This window comes from Nomascus leucogenys, chromosome 5, assembly GCF_006542625.1.
Source record: "Nomascus leucogenys isolate Asia chromosome 5, Asia_NLE_v1, whole genome shotgun sequence".
Lineage (NCBI taxonomy): Eukaryota > Metazoa > Chordata > Mammalia > Primates > Hylobatidae > Nomascus > Nomascus leucogenys.
Window position 1 is genome coordinate 55,267,300 of NC_044385.1, and position 18,940 is coordinate 55,286,239.

Here is an 18,940-nt window from a genome sequence, read left to right on the forward strand (position 1 = left end):
CTCACAGATCTTTCCTTAAACAAAATAAGACAACAACATGAAGTAGGCTTTTGCAATGTAGATGATAATATCTGTCTCAGCTGTCTTATAAGAGTGTCCAGAGGATGAAATGAGATGATACAAAAATGCTTTGAAAAGGCCAAATCCATCAAACTTCTGCAATGTATTATTATTTATCTGCCCTCCATCCTGATTTCTTATTTTCTTAATTGAATAATCCTTAACAAATTAATATAGGTTTCTTCCACTTTCCTATTTTCCCTGGAGTAGATGGTCAAATTGCCCAACTACTAGTATGGACCTTTTGATGGGTGGTCTAGACACTTGAGTTTGTTTGATTTCTCCTTTCTCTTCCCCGTTTCTTGACACCATTTGGTTTGGTAACAGCTCATTACTTACTGTGCATAATGATAACTTCTCTGCATCTCTTGACATTTTATCATGGCAGTGTGCCTATGAAGTCGACCAGTACCTCCTTCTGTTTGAACTTAGGTTAAATTAATCATCTGATTTGCACATCAATCTGTTGCTATGGGGGTTACTGATGTCACACTGTCAGTATTATGATTACTGTAATATCTAACAGGCAAAAAGGGACTGGTTGCTAGTGGAAGCCTCAGGGTGAAACTCACCCAGCTTTAGTAACCAACTCGATTGCATAGACTTTAGATAACCATGTGAAGGGGTAAGTGAATTAATCATCCAGTTGGGTTCCATTTGAATATTTTTCTTCCATATGTGTGTTTCCTCTAGGCAATTGTCTAGTGTCACTTGAAATTGATGAGGGCTCTATTGGAGGTTATTTTTGGGAAGCTGGTGAAACAACAGACAGCTGTTCTCAGGAACAAATGCCATAGGATCTGCCGAAGCGAGCTTCCAGTAAAAAAGAAAGAAAAAAAATCTGAGTTGCTGAGATGCATTGTCCTTTTTCTTCCTAGCATTAGTTTGTTTCCCACTGGCCTAAAAGTGTTAAGTCAGTTTCCCAAACACATAGAAAAGGAGGAAACTAACATTTGCTAGGTACCTACTATGTGTGCTAGAATGTAACTCTCTTTAAAGCATGGCTTGAAAGTAGAGAAATGTCAAATTAGGTATTCCAAAACAACCCTATTATATATAACAACCCATGACTTTTTCTAGCTTGTATACAGTGTTCTTCCTAATTGGACATTGATTGATCACCAACAAAAGCAAAGTCATTATTTAAAATTGGTCTAGATCCTCCTATGCTGAATAATTATCTTGCTTTGTTTTCACTGCAGTATTAAAAAGCCTTGAAACATGATAGAAATGTGGTACAACAAACTCCAAAATTAAAAAATCTCCGTTAAAAGGTTGACAAATGGGTCTGTCTTTTTGTGGATTTTGTTAGGTAGGTAGAAGGGTCAACTTTGGGAGATCAAGGGATCAACTGGATAAAACTGATTGAATTTGAGGTTGTGCAGATTTGGAAAGCCATATCAAGATTTGCATAAATCTATATGAATCAATTTGTGTGCCAGAGAATGAATAGCTGACTTTTTTTCAAATGCCAATTCAGCAATTACTAAGTCTGCTGGCGGTTAATTAAAAACTACCATCTTGTTATGTTCAGAGTTAAATTACAAGTGTGAAAGCTGCTACTGTTTGCAATAACTGAATGCTCTGTACTCTCTGTCCTGTCATCAAAAGGAGGGCAGGGATAAATAACTTTTATTTAACTCACTAAAAAAAAAAACCTCTCAGCTCTTTCATATTTAATTAACTTCCTATCTTCACAGAACTTGAGTTTTACTCAGAGTTCCTGAGCAGTAATGGAAATATCTGTTTATTTTGTCCAGAAGATTTTTCTCATATTCATTGAACAGAACAGTTATAAATAATTGAGCCCTAAAGACACTGGGGAAAATGACACCCACCCAAAGTTTTACACTGGAGGCAACTAATCCCAGCAGGGATTTATGGCAGAAGTAGAAAGTGTTGATTTTTGCTTTGTTGCCTGTGTACCCAGGAGGTTGGGGAGATAGGGTTATAAACACTTATGTGGATTGGTAACATTTTAGTACTTATTTGTAAGGCTGTCTTAATGAATTTAATGTTTTGCTATTTCAAGGATTCTACCATCAGAAAAGAGGCCAAACTTCTATCACCATGGTGGATGTGAAGTGTCTGAGTGACTGTAAATTGCAGAACCAACTTGAGAAGCTTGGATTTTCACCTGGCCCAATACTACGTATGTACAGTATGCAGCAAATATTACAGACTTGTCATTTATGGTTTATAAATAACTTACAATAGAAGTTATGCAATAAAACCATTAAAATAGAAATAGGAACAGAGAGAAAACAGAAAACCACAAAGAGGGAAGAGGCAGTAAATATACCCAAATCCTATTTACAGATTAGGATTGGGTGTTTGTCTTACTGCAACTTCTGCCTCCCAGATTCAAGCGATTCTCCTGCCTTAGCCTCCCAAGCAGCTGGGTTTCCAGGCACACACCACCACGCCCAGCTAATGATTTTGTATTTTGTAGAGATGGGGTTTCACCATGTTGGCCAGGCTTGTCTCAAACTTCTGACCTCAAGTAATCCACTTGCCTCGGCCTCCCAAAGTGCTGGAATTACAGGCGTGAGTCACCACACCCAGCCCATGGATTGGGTGTTTTTCATCAGTGAAAAACCAGTTACTCTTTGTTATGTTGTTCAGTTTTTTGTTTTGTTTTTAGTATGTCGACCCTGTTAACTATTTATTTATTATCTATATTCGCCATAGATGGAATGCACAGCCTTGTCTGTCTTCTCAGATGTGTCCAATGCCTGACTCTGTGGTTAATCCATACAGGTATCACCTAAGTGTTTGTGGAAAGGAAGGAGGGAGTTGAAAAGCTGTGAGTCTACCTCATTTAAAAAGCCATAATTGGGCAGGGCGCAGTGGCTCATGTCTGTAATCCCAGCAATTTGGGAGGCTGAGGCGTGTGGATCACTTGAGGTCAGGAATTCAAGATCAGCCTGGCCAACATGGTGAAACCCCGTCTCTACTAAAAACACAAAAATTAGCTGAGTGTGGTGGCGCGCACCTGTGGTCCCAGCTGCTGGAGGGTCTGAGGCAGGAGAATCGCTTGAATCTGGGAGGCAGAGGCTTCAGTGAGCTGAGATCATGCTACTGTGCTCCGGCTTGGGAGATAGAGGGAGACTCTGTCTCAGAAAAAAAAAAAAAAAAAAAAGCCATAATTAACCAATAATGTAAGGGATAAGAATAAAAGTCTGAATTATGAAATACCTTGAACCTAGTAGGCTCATATACAAAAAACAGAACAATTTAATTTGTTCTCCAAATTCTTCCTCAGCTTCCACCAGAAAGTTGTATGAAAAAAAGTTAGTACAATTGTTGGTCTCACCTCCCTGTGCACCACCTGTGATGAATGGACCCAGAGAGCTGGACAGAGCTCAGGACAGTGATGACAGCAAAGGTACTGCCATAAGCTGTACTGATAGATAGCAACTTTGCACTTATTAATACCTTGTCCAGCATGATTTATGCAGCTTTAAATGGTGTGCAGCCTGACCTGTGAAATAGCCATGTGGCTTCTTTGCACAGAGAGCCTGGAAAATAGGCCCCTGGGCTGTAAAAAGAATCTGTTAACTTCACATCTGTATTCACGCCAGTGACTTGACTGGGTGGAAAGTTGGGGGAATGACTGCTCAACGTGCATGTCCTTTTACTAACTAGAGCCAAATGTGTGGTGATGCCTTACAATCAGAAATTCCTACAGGTAAATTCTGGGCCTCCTTTGAGGTCTCAACCTCTGCTTTGCCTCAGTTGATAAATCTGACCATTATTTTGGGGGGATTAAATGATTTTATGCCTATTAAGAAAGATGAGCCACACTGATGGCTCCCACCTACATGTAATCCCAGCACTTTGGGAGGCTGAGGCGGGCGGAGCACCTGAGGTCAGGAATTCGAGACCAGCCTGGCCAAAATGGTGAAACCTCATCTCTACTAAAAATACAAAAATTAGCTGGCAGTGGTGGCACGCACCTGTAATCCCAGCTACTCCAGAGGCTGAGGCAGGAGAATCGCTTGAACCAGGGAGGCGGAGGTTGCAGTGAGCCAAGATCGCACCACTGTATTCCAGCCCAGTGGACAGAGTGAGACTCCATCTAAAAAAAAAAAAAAAAAAAAAAAAGTTGAACCAGATTATACCTCCCTGAAACCCCTCCTATGCTGACTGCCCTCCTGATTTATATAACAACTGACAGCAGCTGGTCTCTTTCAGGTCACAGAATGGGTAGGGAACAGGGGTCTCCAGGATCTCTGGGCTTTGCTGACAGTGGCCCGTGCTCCAGGTACACCATTCTCCTGCAGTGGTTTCCAGCTTCAGGGATCTTAGGGGAAGGGCTTGGAGATTCCCACAATACATTCCAAGGCGTTTCCATTCAACAAATATTTATCAGGAGTTCTCTATAAGCCACAGTAGAATGACAGGAACTACCATTTATTGAAGGCCACCAGTGCAACCTGGGCTGAATGCTCATCATCCCATTTAACTCTCACAGCACTTAGTAGAAGCTCAGAAAGGCCAAGTGACTGGCCCAGCGTCACCAAGCTCGGAAGCAGCCCCAGAAGATAAGCATACATTAGCATGGGCCATGCAGAGCAGGACCCATCTGTCTCTGTCACCACTCTGTGTCCAGCTCCTGGAACAGTTCCAGCACATAGTGGAACTTGGTGTATGTTTGTTGGATAAGAGAAAGTGAGAGAACTGAGATTTGGACCCAGTCTGGCTTTCCAAACTTTGCTCTTTCCATTCCATACCCTATATTTTTCTCATAATTTCTATTGTGAGGATGTGACCACATTACATTTTTTTATCATGTCTGATCTACAAAAAAAGGACAATATCATATAGTTCAAATTAAAAACTGGATAAACCATGCAAGTGCCTGGGGCCCTCTGAAAAATCCTGTAATCCCGACATTGGAGGTGGCACAGATACTGAAAACTATCCCCAGGGGTTTAGCACCGCTGGCCTCACTTGAAAAGGATGGCAAAGTTTAGGGATAAACTTCACTGGCCCTTGAGCAGGCAGTTAGCACGGGGGTGCCTGAGGGAAAGTGGCTACCCCAGGCCTCTCCTGGTTGTAGATTGTGTTCAGAGTCCTGTCCCAGATCCAAGCCTGCTTCTGTTTCCTGCCCTGGGGAGGGGCTCAAGAGACCAAACCAGCACTGGTGAAAAGCAGTGCCAGGTTGAAGATTTCAGAACTGCTCACGACTGCCCAGGACTTTCGGTTAAAGCTACAAAACCAAGCTGTTGTGGTCTCAGTCCCTGCCGTCCTGGGTCCCAGCATGTAGCCCTCCACAGAAGTGCGTTGATGCTAGGGCTGGGAGAAAATTGGTCCTTCTGTTTATAAGGTTTGCCACTGCTTTAGATAGTGCCTACCTGATCTAAGCCAACTACGGGCCATCAGGTCGAGGTGGAAGTGTTGATTCAGTCCTACGCTTGTAATGCAATCCTGTGGTTGCCACAAGTAGCAAACCTGGTTCTCCGAATTAGGTTTGAACCAGACATTTGAATTTGCTCATTGGAAAGGTCTCATAGCCACTGGTACCATTAGAGTGGAGGAGTTGTAATGAACTGGAGGGGAGTATCCTGTGGACTCAGCCTTCTTCTTTCATGGAAACACCTAGTCCTGGAATGGGCTTGTAGTGGAGGTGGAGGCGCAGGGAGTCCTAGACCTGAGGCTGAGTATGAGGTCATCCAAACAATCGGTGGGTTTGATTTTTCCCATTTTCACTAATTGACTGTCTTGTTGGTGGGGAGACACAGCTTTAATTATCTAACTGCTTTCAAACTTTCCAAATATTTTTGACTTGGAGAGCTCATTTAAAATGGATGTGCAACTCCACCATTCCTCTAGGTTTATCAAAATGCTTCTTTGCAGGCTAATTAACAACATCCTTTTCCGTCCCTAGCAGTTCCCCCAATTTTAAAGGCTTTTAGCACAGGTCTGGCCTTGCCTTCCCTGGGTGCCTTTTTGGATCCAGAGGGAGAAAATCCTCCCTTCCTATCTTGGCATTCAGGAATGCACGGGGCTTACAGCTTGTTCAAAGGGACAATGACTAGACTGCAAACAGCTGCCCAGATGGGCAGCCAGCTCGTGTATTTCTCTGGGAGGCATACAAATATGACAGGCCTTATTCCCAGAGGAAGGCCTAAGTCTGTTTCACGAAGGCTGCTGCAGCTCAGGAGAAATGTTCTTTTCCATCAGAAGGGCCACATGAATTTTCATCCCCTTGCAAAAATGTCCTCTGATTGAGAGAATTCACCCTGATTGATGATTGATGTTTATTCCCTTTGCTAGTTCAAATGTTCTCATGGCCTATTATCCTTTTGTTTCCCATGATCCAGAGCTTAATATCATTTTGCAAGGAAACATCATACTCTCAACAGAAAAAAGCAAGAAACTCAAAAACGTATGTACCTTTCTAATGCCTGAATACTTATACCCATATATTAAAAACAGGGAGTAGCTCTGTTCATCTGTATTAAGAAAGGGGATAGCAGGTCACTACATTCTGTTATAGTGGTAAAATCCTAGTTTAAAGAGGATCATTTTAATGCAGATTTCTGTATGATGAAAAAATTTCCACGATCTAGCAGAGGACCCAGAATGACAGGGTCCCTCCTGCCCCTTCTTAAGAAAGCCACCACTCTGCTTTCCCCAGCTGTCAACCCCCCTCCCCGTTTTCACTATCTGTTGTCTACATTCACATATAGCACTGAGCTCGGTTCTGGGCCCACAGTGAACATAGAATAAATGTGAGTTTCCATCCCGTTTGCTTTTGTAGTCCCTAAGATCTGGCTTCTACCCCCAGCACCGTATTGAAGCACACGGCCAAGTGTGTGAGAGTTACAGGTTTTGGGGTGAGGCCTAACTGGCTTAGGATTTCTGCCCTCAGCTTCCTGGAAGTGTGATTTTGGGGAAGTCAGTGAACAGATATAAGCCTCCTAGCACAGTTTAACAGCAGTGCCTACCTCACAGGGTGGATGTGAAGTGAAAGGCAGGTAAATCTCTGAGCATCAAACACAGCCCATAACTAGTGCTTAATAATGAACTCCAAGGTGCCAACTCTAGTGACTTTTTCTGTCTTTTGACCTCTGAACGGTTTTTATTTGGAGATGCCTGCCTTCTTAGATTTCAGAATTCTGCCACTCCTTGGTTCTTGGTTCTGTATCTCTGTTTCTATTCTGACTTTTTGTTTTCCTCTCGGCTCCTGATGTGCCTGTGCCTGAGACCTCCTCCTTCAGCCTCTGCTCAGCGTCATTCACTTACCCCCTCTTTGTGGTGATCTTTTAAGAGTATTTCAGTGGCCACTTCTGTGAGTCCTTTTAAAATGGCATTAAGGTGGGTGGATCACTTGAGGCCAGGAGTTCGAGACGAGTCTGGCCAACATGGCGAAACCCTGTCTCTACTAAAAATACAAAAAATTATCTGGGCATGGTGGCATGTGCCTGTAGTCCCAGCTACTCAGGAGGCTAAGGCACAAGAATCACTTGAACTTGGGAGGCAGAGGTTGCAATGAGCCGAGATTGTGCCACTGCACTCCAGCCTGGGTCACAGAGTGAGAGGAGACTCTCGAAAAAAATGGCACTTTATCCTGAGCAACATAGTAACACCTCATATCCACAAAAAAAAAAAATTAGTTGGGCATGGTGACACGCACATGTGATCCCAGCTATTCAGGAGGCTGAGGTAGGAGGCTGGCTTGAGCCCACGAGTTTGAGACCAGCCTGGGAAAGATGGTGACACCTCGTCTCTACAAAAATTGTAAAAATTAACTGGACACGGTGATGCACACCTGTGGTCCCAGCTACTCGGGAGGCTGAGGTAGGAGAATCTCTTGAGGCTTGGGTTGTCGAGGCTGCAGTAAGCCATGATGACACTACTGCACTCTAGCCTGGGTGACAGAGCAAGACCCTGTCTCAAAAAAATAATAAAAATTAAAATAAAAAATAAAATAAAATGATATTTTATTCTCATTTAGTAGCTATCACAGGGTCTTGCACACAGTAGGAGTTCAAAGTTCACCTCACCAAATCTACCAAACAGCTCCAATGGCAAAAAGGTTAGTTTGCGGGCCGGGCGTGGTGGTTCATGCCTGTAATCCCAGCACTTTGGGAGGCAGAGGTGGGTGGATCACAAGGTCAGGAGATCGAGACCATCCTGGCTAACACAGTGAAACCCCATCTCTACTAAAACATACAAAAAAATTAGCCAGGCATAGTGGCGGACACCTGTAATCCCAGCTACTGAGGAGGCTGAGGCAGGAGAATGGCTTGAACCCAGGAGGCGGAGCTTGCAGTGAGCCGAGATTGCGCCACTGCACTCCAGCCTGGGTGACAGAGCAAGACTCCATCTCAAAAAAAAAAAAAAGCTAGTTTGCAAATATGGTCTAGTATTTAAACTAGTTGCTAAGTTTAAACAAATGAAATCTTCAAGTAAACATTGCCACATATGCTATAGCTTCAGCTTCCCATTTAAACATAATTCAAATTTGATGAAGTAATTCTGATATAATACCAAATTTTCTAAAACTACATTTTAACTTCCAAATAGCTCATTAAAGGAATCCTTTCCATTCAGTAAACCTGAGTTCTGCAGAAAACCCTTTAATATAGTTCCTTTTCTGCTACAGCAGAAAAAGCAACCTGAGTATTGAAAATGCATCAGGTAGGACCAGTGGCCTTCGGTCTCCGCTTTACATAAACCTGAAATAAAACCACATCGATATTTTGAATTGGCAATAGAATTAAATAGGAAGTTTGTGATGGCATAAAATGTTTTGATTTGAAGGGTTTATATAAGCCATTTTCATTCTCAGAAGGGCCTCAAGACATCTGTTCATCCTTAAATCTGAAAGTAAATGTAAATAAGCATTCGCATTTCCATGTAAAAGATGGTAGAAGGTGTGTTTATTGAGACACTTGTCTTAACACTGTAGACTTTAATTACTTAAGAGCATTTGTTTGTACCTAACAGTCTTCTGAGTGCCTAGATAGGTAGTATTTGCAATACCACATTTTCCTCTCATTTTTAGTTGGTTTCTAGTGGAATACAAGCCACTTAGAGATATGGAATATGCAGTTTCTGGACTCTGTTTAACACTATATGTGTCTGCTTTATCAAATCACATATGCAGCCCATTGGATTTGGTTGTTAAAGCTACTCATTAAGCCAGGTCAAATTTTTTTTTAATTGGGGATTTTTTTCATCAGAAAGACACTAGACATAGCTTATGTTGCCAATAACGGAGTGGGACATTAAGTCAGTAAGTGTAACTCAGTCTCTAAGTACCCTTCTACCAAAGAGGGGAAAATGGGATTTGGGGTTGGTTGGTAGGGAGGCAGAGTAATCTACAATGTCAGGCTACATAAAGTGGGCTTTGAGTAAGGTGGCTGAATAATTTATCATCCTGACCAGTATGCTTTTGAAAAGGGACACTAACCTGAAGGGATGCTGGAACAACAGGAGTAAACTGGGACTATCTTGGGCAAACGGGGGCATACGGTCCTGGGTTTGGGAGCAGTTCCAAGGGTGGAAGTGTTTATATCTGTGCCCCATCTTCAGAGGGCTGCTGCATTCAACAACCAGAGGGCAGCTGGCCCTGGGAGGTGTGTACTCCTGAGCCCGCCTGGGCCACCTGGGTGTTTCTTTACCCTCTCCCAGACACAACATGCTCATCCCTGCTGGAACCTCAGTTTACTCTCTTCTCCCAGCCTGCATGCTGTCTTCTCATCTTCCAACCCATCCTGCATATTCTGCGGGTCTGGGCCCAAGAATCAGCCTTTCTTTCTTTCTTTCTTTCTTTCTTTCTTTCTTTCTTTCTTTCTTTCTTTCTTTTCTTTCCTTCCTTCCTTCTTTTTCTTTCTTTCTTTCTTTCTCTTTGTCTCTTCTTTCTTTTTGTTTTTCTTTTTCCCTTCCTTCCTTCCTTTCCTCTCACTTTCTTTCTTCTTTCTTTTTCCTTCCTTCCTTCCTTTCTTTCCCTCCCTCCCTCCCTTCTTTCTTTCTTTTTTCTTTCCTCTTTCTTTTTCCTTCATTCCTTTCTTTCCCTCCCTCTCTTCCTGCCTTCCTTCTTTCCTTCTTTCTCTTCCTTCCTTCCTTCCTCTCTCCCTCCCTCCTTTTCTTTTCCTTTCTTTCTTTCTTTTCTTTCTTTCTTTTCTTTCCTTCTTCCTTTCTTTTCTTTCTTTCTTTCTTTCTTTTTCTTTCTCTTTCTTCCTTTCCTTTCCTTTCCTGTTCTTCTCCTCTCCTCTCCTCTCCTCTCCTCTCCTCTCCTCTCCTCTCCTCTCCTCTCCTCTCCTCTCCTCTCCTCTCCTCTCCTCTCTTCTCTTCTCTTCTCTTCTCTTCTCTTCTTCTTTCCTTTCTCACAGAGTCTCATTCTGTTGCCCAGGCTGGAGTGCAGTGGCATCATCATAACTCACCGCAGCCTTGACCTCCTGAGCTCAAGTTCACCTCTGGCCTCAGCCTCCCAAGTAGCTGGGACTACAGGCACGGGGCACCATGCCCTGCTACTTTTTCATTCAGTCTCCACCCCACCCCTGCCCAGGAGCTTTTGCCGCAGGCTGTAAAATGTTGAAGGTGAAAACCCATACTTTGACTCCTCTGCACTGAATTCCATGCCAGGCATTTGGGGGTGGGGCAGTGAGTTACTCAGTCCCTGTTGGCTGAACTGAAAGGAGCTTTCCACTACTGATGTTGATGATCTCTCTCTTTCTGACTTCCTATTCTGTACCATATACTTTGTTTCTTAGACGTACCTTGATGTAGTCTCTTGAGAGATGATGCTTAGATCATTGTGAATGGATGACCATTCAGGGAATGGTTGCAACAGAGTTTCCACCCCTGGATCTCCGCCTGTGAGTCAACAACTATTTATTGAATACAGGACATTGTGCTAGATTTTCTTGAGGAAGAAAATAAATGCGGAAAAAGGCATAGATCCTATCATGAAGAAACTTGAAAATGAGCTCTGGAAACAAAGAATATGTGTGTCAAAAATATGGACTCTGCTGGGTGTGGTGGCTCATGCTTGTAATATTGGCACTTTGGGAGGCTGAGGCAGGAGGATCACTTGAGCCCAGGAGTGCAAGACCAGTTTGGACAACATGACAAGAACCCATCTCTACAAGAAAAATAAAAATAAATTAACTGGGGGCTGGGCACGGTGGCTCACGCCTGTAATCCCAGCACTTTGGGAGGCCGAGGCGGGCAGATCACCTGAGGTCAGGAGTTCGAGACCAACCATGGCCAACATGGTGAAACTCCATCTCTACTAAAAATACAAAAAAATTAGCTGGGCGTGGTGGTGCATGCCTGTAATCCCAGCTACTCCAGAGGCTGAGGCAGGAAAATCACTTGAACCCGGGAGGGAGAGGTTGCAGTGAGCCGAGGTCATGCCATTACACTCCAGCTTGGGCGACAAGAGCAAAACTCTATCTCAAAAAAAAGAAAAAAATTAATTAATTAACTGGGCATAGTGGCATGCGCGCCTGTGGTCCCAAGCTACTCAGGAGGCTGAGGCAGGAGGATTGCTTGAGCTTAGGAGGTTGAGGCTGCAGTGAGCCAATTTCATGCCACTGTACTCCAGCCTGGGCAACAGAGCAAGACCTTCTCTTAAAAAAAAAAAAAAAAAAAAAAAGACTCTAGAGCCAGACTGCCTGGGTTCAAATCTCAGCTCTACTATTAACTTGGACAAGACACTCAACCTCTCTATGTCTTAGTTTCCTCATCTATAAATAAGGTTAAGAACAGTCTCAACCTCACAGAGTGTTGTGAAGATTGAGTTAAAATATGCAAAGCAGAGTAGTATATGTATACGTAATAAGAGGCAAGTACAAATAAGAGCTATTATTACCATTCACATTATTGTTACATGAAAAGAATAATATTTAATTACCTGTAGTACAAAACAACATACTTAGTGAAAAATAACATAATGGAAAATGAATGTTTAGTATTGAACTTTTAAGTGCTACAGAATGTGATTTATCGAGAGCCTACAGATATATTTATAGAAGTAAATATACAGATACAATTAAAGATTACTTTCTGTAAGCCCTGCGTGTTGAATGAGGCAGACTGAACTTTAAAAAAACAATCATATGCCGACCAGGCTTGGTGACTTATGCCTGTAATCCCAACATTTTTGGAGGCTGAGGTGGATGGATTGCTTGAGCCCAGGAGTTCAAGATCAGCCTGGGCAACACAGTGAAACCCTGTCTCTACTAAAAATATAAAAAATTAGCCCGGCGTGGTGGTGCACACCTGTGGTCTCGGCTACTTGAGAGGCTGAGGTGGGAGGATCACCTGAGCCCAGGATCTCAGATCACGCCACTTGGACTCCTGCCTGGATCACAGAGGCCTTGTTTTTTTTTGTTGTTGTTTGTTTGTTTAAGTCATACGTGCCCTCCCCGTATTTGGGACTCCTTCTTAATCTTATACTTAAATTTAGCTGAGCTTGATGGCTCGCTTCTTTAATCTCAGCACTTTGGGAGGTCAAGGAGGGAGGATCACTTGAGCCCAGGATTTCGAAACTAGCCTGGGCAACATGGCAAAACCCCAACTCTACAATAATTGCAAAACAATTAGCTGGGCATGGTGGTGTGCACCTGTGGTCCCAGCTACTTGGGAGGCCGAGGTGAAAGGATGGCTTGAGCCCAGGTTGAGGCTGTAGTGAGCCATGATGGTGCCAATGCACTCCAGCTTGGGTGACAGAGTGAGATCCTGTCTCAAAAAAAAAAAAAAGAAGAAAGAGAAAGAAGAAAGGAAAGAAAGAAAAAAAGAAAGAAAGAAAGAAAGAAAGAAAAAGAAAGAAAAAGAAAGAAAGAAAAAGAAAAAGTTCTTAAATCTTTTCCCACACCTCTCGAAATATTTTCAAACTTACAGAAAGTTGCAAGGATAGTACAAACACCCCCCACATTCCTTCCACTCCAGTTCCTCAGTTGGTACCTTGTACTACATTTGAGGAGTGTGTGTGTGTACCCTACCATTGTCTCTTTCTGAATGATTTGAGAGCAAATTGCAGACATGAAGCCCCTGGGCTCCCCAGTAAGTATTCTGCCTACCAAAGGACACTCTCCTACATAACCACCATATGACCCTCCAGATAAGGAAATCCACACTGATTCAATGCTTCCAGCCGGTACTCAGGGCCCATGCAAGTTTCACCAACTGTCCCAACGATGTCTTTTTGCTTTCTCATCCACAACCACTCCAGGAACACACGCTCTCTTTAATTGTCATCTCTTCCTTCTCCTTCGATCTGGAGCCACGGTGCCTCAGTCTTTCCCTGTCATTCCTGCCCTTGACAGTTTTCAAGAGTACAGGCCATTCATTCTGTAGGGTTACTAGGAACTATCTCTATCCACAGAACACTTTTGATTCCAAATGTGTGGGTTTTTTTCCACATGCCAACCAGTTCTCCAACTCTCCAGACACCAGCCAGGTGTCCAACAATTCAGTAGAATTCTGACACTATAGACCTGGAGTTAGCGTCAGATCCCACAGGTTAAGGGGCTCAGTCTCACAAGACAGCCCCCCACTTAAAATGCCAATCTCAAGTCCTGGGTCTCCCACACTTCTAATTGACTCACTAAAAATCAAGGGTTCCCACAACACCTTGGATTTGCTAATTTGCTAGAACAGCTTACAGAACTCAGGAGTGCTCTTTCCTTACCAGTGTATTTTAAAAGATACAGCTCAGAAACAGCCAATGGGAGAGATGCAGGGGGCAAGGTCTAGGGCAAGAGATGCAGAGTTTCCATGCTTTCTCTGGGCATGCTGCCCTCTAAGTACCTTAATGTGTTCACCAACTCAGAAACTCTCTAAACTCTGTCTTTTAGGAGTTTTATGGAGGTTCTGTTACTTAGGCATGATTGGCTATCAGTGATTAACTCAACCTTCAGCTCCCCCTCCTCTACCTGGAAGTCAGGGGGTGGGGCTCCAAGTTCAAATCTTTTTTTTTTTTTTTGAGTTGGAGTCTTGCTGTGTTGCCCAGGCTGGAGTGCAATGGTGCAATTTCAGCTCACTGCAACCTCCCCCTCCCAGGTTCAACCAGTTCTCCTGCCTCAGCCTCCCAAGTAGCTGGGATTACAGGCACGTGCCACCACACCTGGCTAATTTTTATATTTTTAGTAGAAACAGGGTTTCATCATATTGGCTAGGCTGGTCTTCAACTCCTGACCTCATGATCCACCCGCCTCAGGCTCCCAAAGTGCTGGGATTACAGGTCTAAGCCACCATGCCCAGCCCCAAGTTCAAATCTTCTAATCACATGGTTGGCCTTTCTGACGACCAGACCCCATTTTGAAGCTATCTAAGGGTCTCTGGGCACCAGTCAACTCATTAGCATGCAAAAAGATAACTCTTGTAGCTCCAGAGATTCCAAGGGTCCTTAGAAGTTCTTGTGTCAGGAACCTGGGACTAAGACAAAAATACTATAATAAAAGATGCTTCTATCACACCTATTACTCAGGAAATTACAAGGGCTTCAGGAGCTCTGTGCCAGGAGATGGGACAGAAGACCAAGTGCATATTTCTGACTGTATCACAGCATCACAAGGGTGAACCTCAAATTGGATTTGTCTGATTTTTCCTTTTGATTAGTATTAGAGGCCACGCGTTCTCAGCAGGAATTCTTTAGAAATGGCTCTGCGCTCTTCTCATTACATCGCCACGGGACAAACAATGTCACTATGTCCCACTGCTAGTAATGTTAACCTTAATTACCTGGAAATGTTGATGTTTGTCAGGTTTCTTGGCCAGGCATAGTGGCTCATGCCTGTAATCCCAACACTTTGGGAGGCCAAGGCAGGTGGATTGCTTGAGCTCAGGAGTTCAATAGTGGGCAAAATAGTGAGAACTCTTCTCTACAAAAAACACAAAAATTAGCTGGGCATGGTGGCACGTGCCTGCAGTCCCAGCTACCTGGGAGACTGAAGTGGGAGGATGGCTTGAGCCTAGGAGATTGAGGCTGCAGTGAACTGAGATTGTGCCCTTGCACTCCAGTCTGGGTTGACAAAGCGACCCTGTGTCAAAACAAAACAAAACAAAAACCCCAAAACATTATTTTTGCCTTTGTAATTGAACAGCATTCTGTGGGGAGATACTCTGAAATGACACCAACATATTGTTCCTCATAGACCCTCACTCGTTAGCCTTAGTATCTGTAGAACACTCTGCCTGAATCAACTTCCACTGTGGTGATGGCCTATTGAGATTTTCTATTTATATCAGTCCTTCTACATTTATTAGTTGGCATTCTACTGTAAGAAGCGTTTTCCTTTCTCCCTACTCATTCAATAACTCACTCACTCACTCATTCATTCATGTAAGTATGAATTCATTGCTTTCTTTTCATCCAATGGATTGTATCCATTGACATCACTATTTTCATACTCAAATTTTCCCAGATTTGGCTAGTAGGAGCCCCTTCAAGATAGATATTGTGTCCTTTTGATATGTCCTCATCATTATTTGAGTACTTGCTTGGTTTCTGGCACAAAAAGATGTTTCAGACTCATCTTGTACTTTTCCCGCCCCAGGAGCCTTGATTCCTTTCACAAGATGGTGTTTGGAAACCAAGATCTAGGCCTTCAGTGAGCACCTTTCTACTGGGTCTCTCTGCTTCTAGGCCCTTTTCAGTGGACAGAGCTAGAAAATAAATGTATGTATCTATGTACATATACACACATACTTCTCTATTGTTATGTAAGTATACATAAAATTAAAAACTATGAGTTTCTATTTATCTCCAATTGCAATCTAACAATCCAATGTTCTTTTTAATCATTCACTTTTATAAAATCACTTCTCTGACAGTGATTCCATTGTCCTCTGATTATAGATTACATTAGCCTCACTGTATTTACATTTTCACTTAGCTTTCTAATTTTTTTTTTTTTTAGACGGAGTCTCGCTCTGTTGCCCAGGCTGGAGTGCAGTGGTGCGATCTCAGCTCACTGCAATCTCCGCCTCCTGGATTCAAGCAATTCTCCTGCCTCAGCCTCCTGAGTAGCTGGAATTACAGGCGCACGCCACCACACCCAGCTAATTTTTGTATTTTTAGTAGAGATGGGGTTTCACCATGTTGGCCAGGCTGGTCTTGAACTCCTGACCTCAGGTGATCCGCCCGCCTCAGCTTCCCAAAGTGCTGGGATTACAGGCATGAGTCACCACACTCAGCCTCAATTTTCTGATTTTTCTCAGTGTAACTAATCACCCAATCACAATAACCACTTCCTTCTCTGTATCACCCGTAACTACCTCCTTGACCACGGAACATACCCACACCTCCTTGCAGCCCCCACTACAAGAGAGCCCTCTTCCTTCCCCTCACTGTCCCTCTTCCTTGCCCCAGGGCACACTAATGTGTCCATGCTGGTCCCCCTACCCCTCCCACTGCTCTAATTCTTCTACTACCAGGCAGGCAGAAACCCTCCACAACCTCACCACTCCATTTCTTGGCCTCCAGGCATGCCAAAACTTCTGTGTCCATGTCACTTCTGCCTCTTTTCTTAGTGTGTAGAGCATACTGACACCTCAGGGGACGATAAGGAAGGGAAGGAAAACTTCATGTCTCACTTTTCCTTCCGAATTGTAAGTTTATTTCAATGTCTTTCTGCCAAAACTTTAACAGGATTTTAACTCCCTGTGCCTCAATTTCTATTGTTGCTTATGAGATACCTTGTAAGCCTACAATAGCACAGGCAGGGCCCACGCCAAAGGCTGCCACCAGCAGGCCTAGTGTATCATGGGAAAATATATTAAAGGACTACAATTAAGTAGTGTGTGATTCAAGTAGCATATACAGGTTTTAGAAGACCTGATGTTAAACATCTCTCTAATAGTTTCTTAATTAATTGAAAAACATCCTTATTCCCAATAGTAGTTGTATATTCAAGTTGGGTCAAAGTGAAGAGAAAATTACATAGTCTCTTAACTACTTAATAAGCCCTTTCTTCTTACCTTTGACGTGTGCTAAGGGGGCTGCTAAATGCCATCTTTACAAGGAATATAATTTAACATTCTTCCTGTAAAAATATTGACCTCCTGGTAGATATGATCAATATATCTTGATCTTATTGATTAAGTGTTGATTTCTTTTCTGTATAATGGAACCCAGTTTTTGAAATTCAAGACCAGCAGGAGGAAATAGTGGAACCAAACCCTGATTATAATGATTCCAAGATGATAATAAAGGTAAACTTAGGCCGGGCGTGGTGGCTCACGCTTGTAATCCCAGCATTTTGGGAGGCAGAGGCGGGCGGATCACGAGGTCAGGAGATCGAGACCACGGTGAAACCCCGTCTCTACTAAAAATACAAAAAAAATTAGGCAGGCGTGGTGGCGGGCGCCTGTAGTCCCAGCTACTCGGGAGGCTGAGGCAGGAGAATGGCGTGAACCCGGGAGGCGGAGCTTGCAGTGAGCCGAGATTGCGCCACTGCACTCCAGCCTGGGTGACAGAGCAAGACTCCGTCTCAAAAAAAAAAAAAAAAAAAAGGTAAACTTACTTATTTTCATAAAACTGAATTATGAGCAGTGGTGTTCTCTTGTAGAAAAAAATATGGATTTGTTTAGAAAACTCAGCTTTCTTTTCTTTTTCATCTAAGAATACACCCATACTGGCTTTAGCTAAATTATACTTTGCTTTGTGAGTATGGATCTATGTCTTCATTTTAGGAAGGGGAGTTTCCTGTTGTACCTCCCATATGAGCACCCCTGAGTTATTTTTAATCTCTTGAGACTTGTCGAGGCTTCGTAAGCACCAGGAATTATTCATTACAATTCATGAGTCCAGGAATGATTTATTATAGATAATTTTTTTCTTGAGACAGGGTCTCGCTCTATCTCCCAGATTGAAGTGCAGTGGTGTGATCACAGCTCACCATAGCCTCGACCTCCTGGGCTCAGACTTCTGAGCAGCTAAGACTACAGGTGTGTGCCACCACACCCTGCTAATTTTTACATTTTTTGTGGAGATGAGGTCTTGCTGTGCTGCCCAGCCTTCTTGGAGGAGGCTATGTGACTTATCTTACAGATGAGGAAACAGGCAGAAAGGCAATATGACTTGCCCAAGACCACAGAGAGGATTAGAGGAAAATTGGAAATAGAAATCTAGTGTCCTAATTTCCATTCTGTTGCCCTCTCCATTACATCAAAAGGCCACAGGGGAGGAAAAACGGCCAGGCACCTGAGTGATGAAATAGCTCCCCTCAGTGTCCTTTCCATGGTATTACAGAAGGACTCGGGACATCTGTTTTCCCATGGAAGCAAAGGCTGATCTTTCTTGCTACGTAGTGAGAGTCCATGGGAGGTACTTCTTGGTGAACCTTCCCAGCACAAACTAAAACCATGGCACAGAAATCAGCACAGTTAGAAATGGGCTGACATATGCAGATTGGTAGCTGGAATTTGCCCAAGTGGGGAGGAAAAAACTGTGTCTGAAAATCTTTTAAAATAAAATACATTATGCGTATGAAAAGGAATAAAGAATTACGTAATGAGAAGTTGGACTCCCACCCCAAAGACTGAAAAATAAGTCATTGCTGAATCAGCTGAAGCCCCCAGTGTATCCCTCTTGGGACATCTTCCTTTTCCCCCATGGCAACCACTAACCTGAATTTTCTACTTATCCTTCTTTCCCTTTTCTTTATAGTATCCACAAACTTTAGTTCAGTTTTTCATGATTTTGTATTTTATTTAAATGATGTTATATTGCAAGTTTTCTTCTGCAGCTTCCCTTACCATGCAGCCTCATGCTGTGAGCTTACATGGTCATTATTGGTAGCTTTAGTTCATTTATTTTCACTGCTATATAGAATTATTGGAGAAGTATTTTTATTCATTCCCTATTTGTTGGACATTTGGATCATTTTCAAATTTTTCTAACACAAACAATGCT

The 18,940-nt window shown here is 43.0% G+C and overlaps 1 protein-coding gene across 3 annotated transcripts in view; it reads left to right on the forward strand.

Annotated features, from left to right (window-relative positions):
• LEMD1 (LEM domain containing 1) overlaps positions 1–18,940 on the forward strand; it is a 68,107-nt gene that overhangs the window by 33,934 nt on the left and 15,233 nt on the right. The window contains exons 1-4 of one of the 3 annotated variants that reach the window (XM_003273172.3): positions 589–685; positions 2,093–2,212; positions 3,326–3,448; positions 6,390–6,454. In XM_003273172.3, coding sequence (XP_003273220.1) covers positions 2,131–2,212; positions 3,326–3,448; positions 6,390–6,454 — 270 coding nt within the window. In that variant the 5' untranslated portion in view covers positions 589–685; positions 2,093–2,130. Of the gene's footprint in view, positions 1–588; positions 686–2,092; positions 2,213–3,325; positions 3,449–6,389; positions 6,455–18,940 lie in introns of those variants that run through there. The other 2 variants (XM_030813124.1, XM_003273173.3) reach the window with 2 other exon arrangements.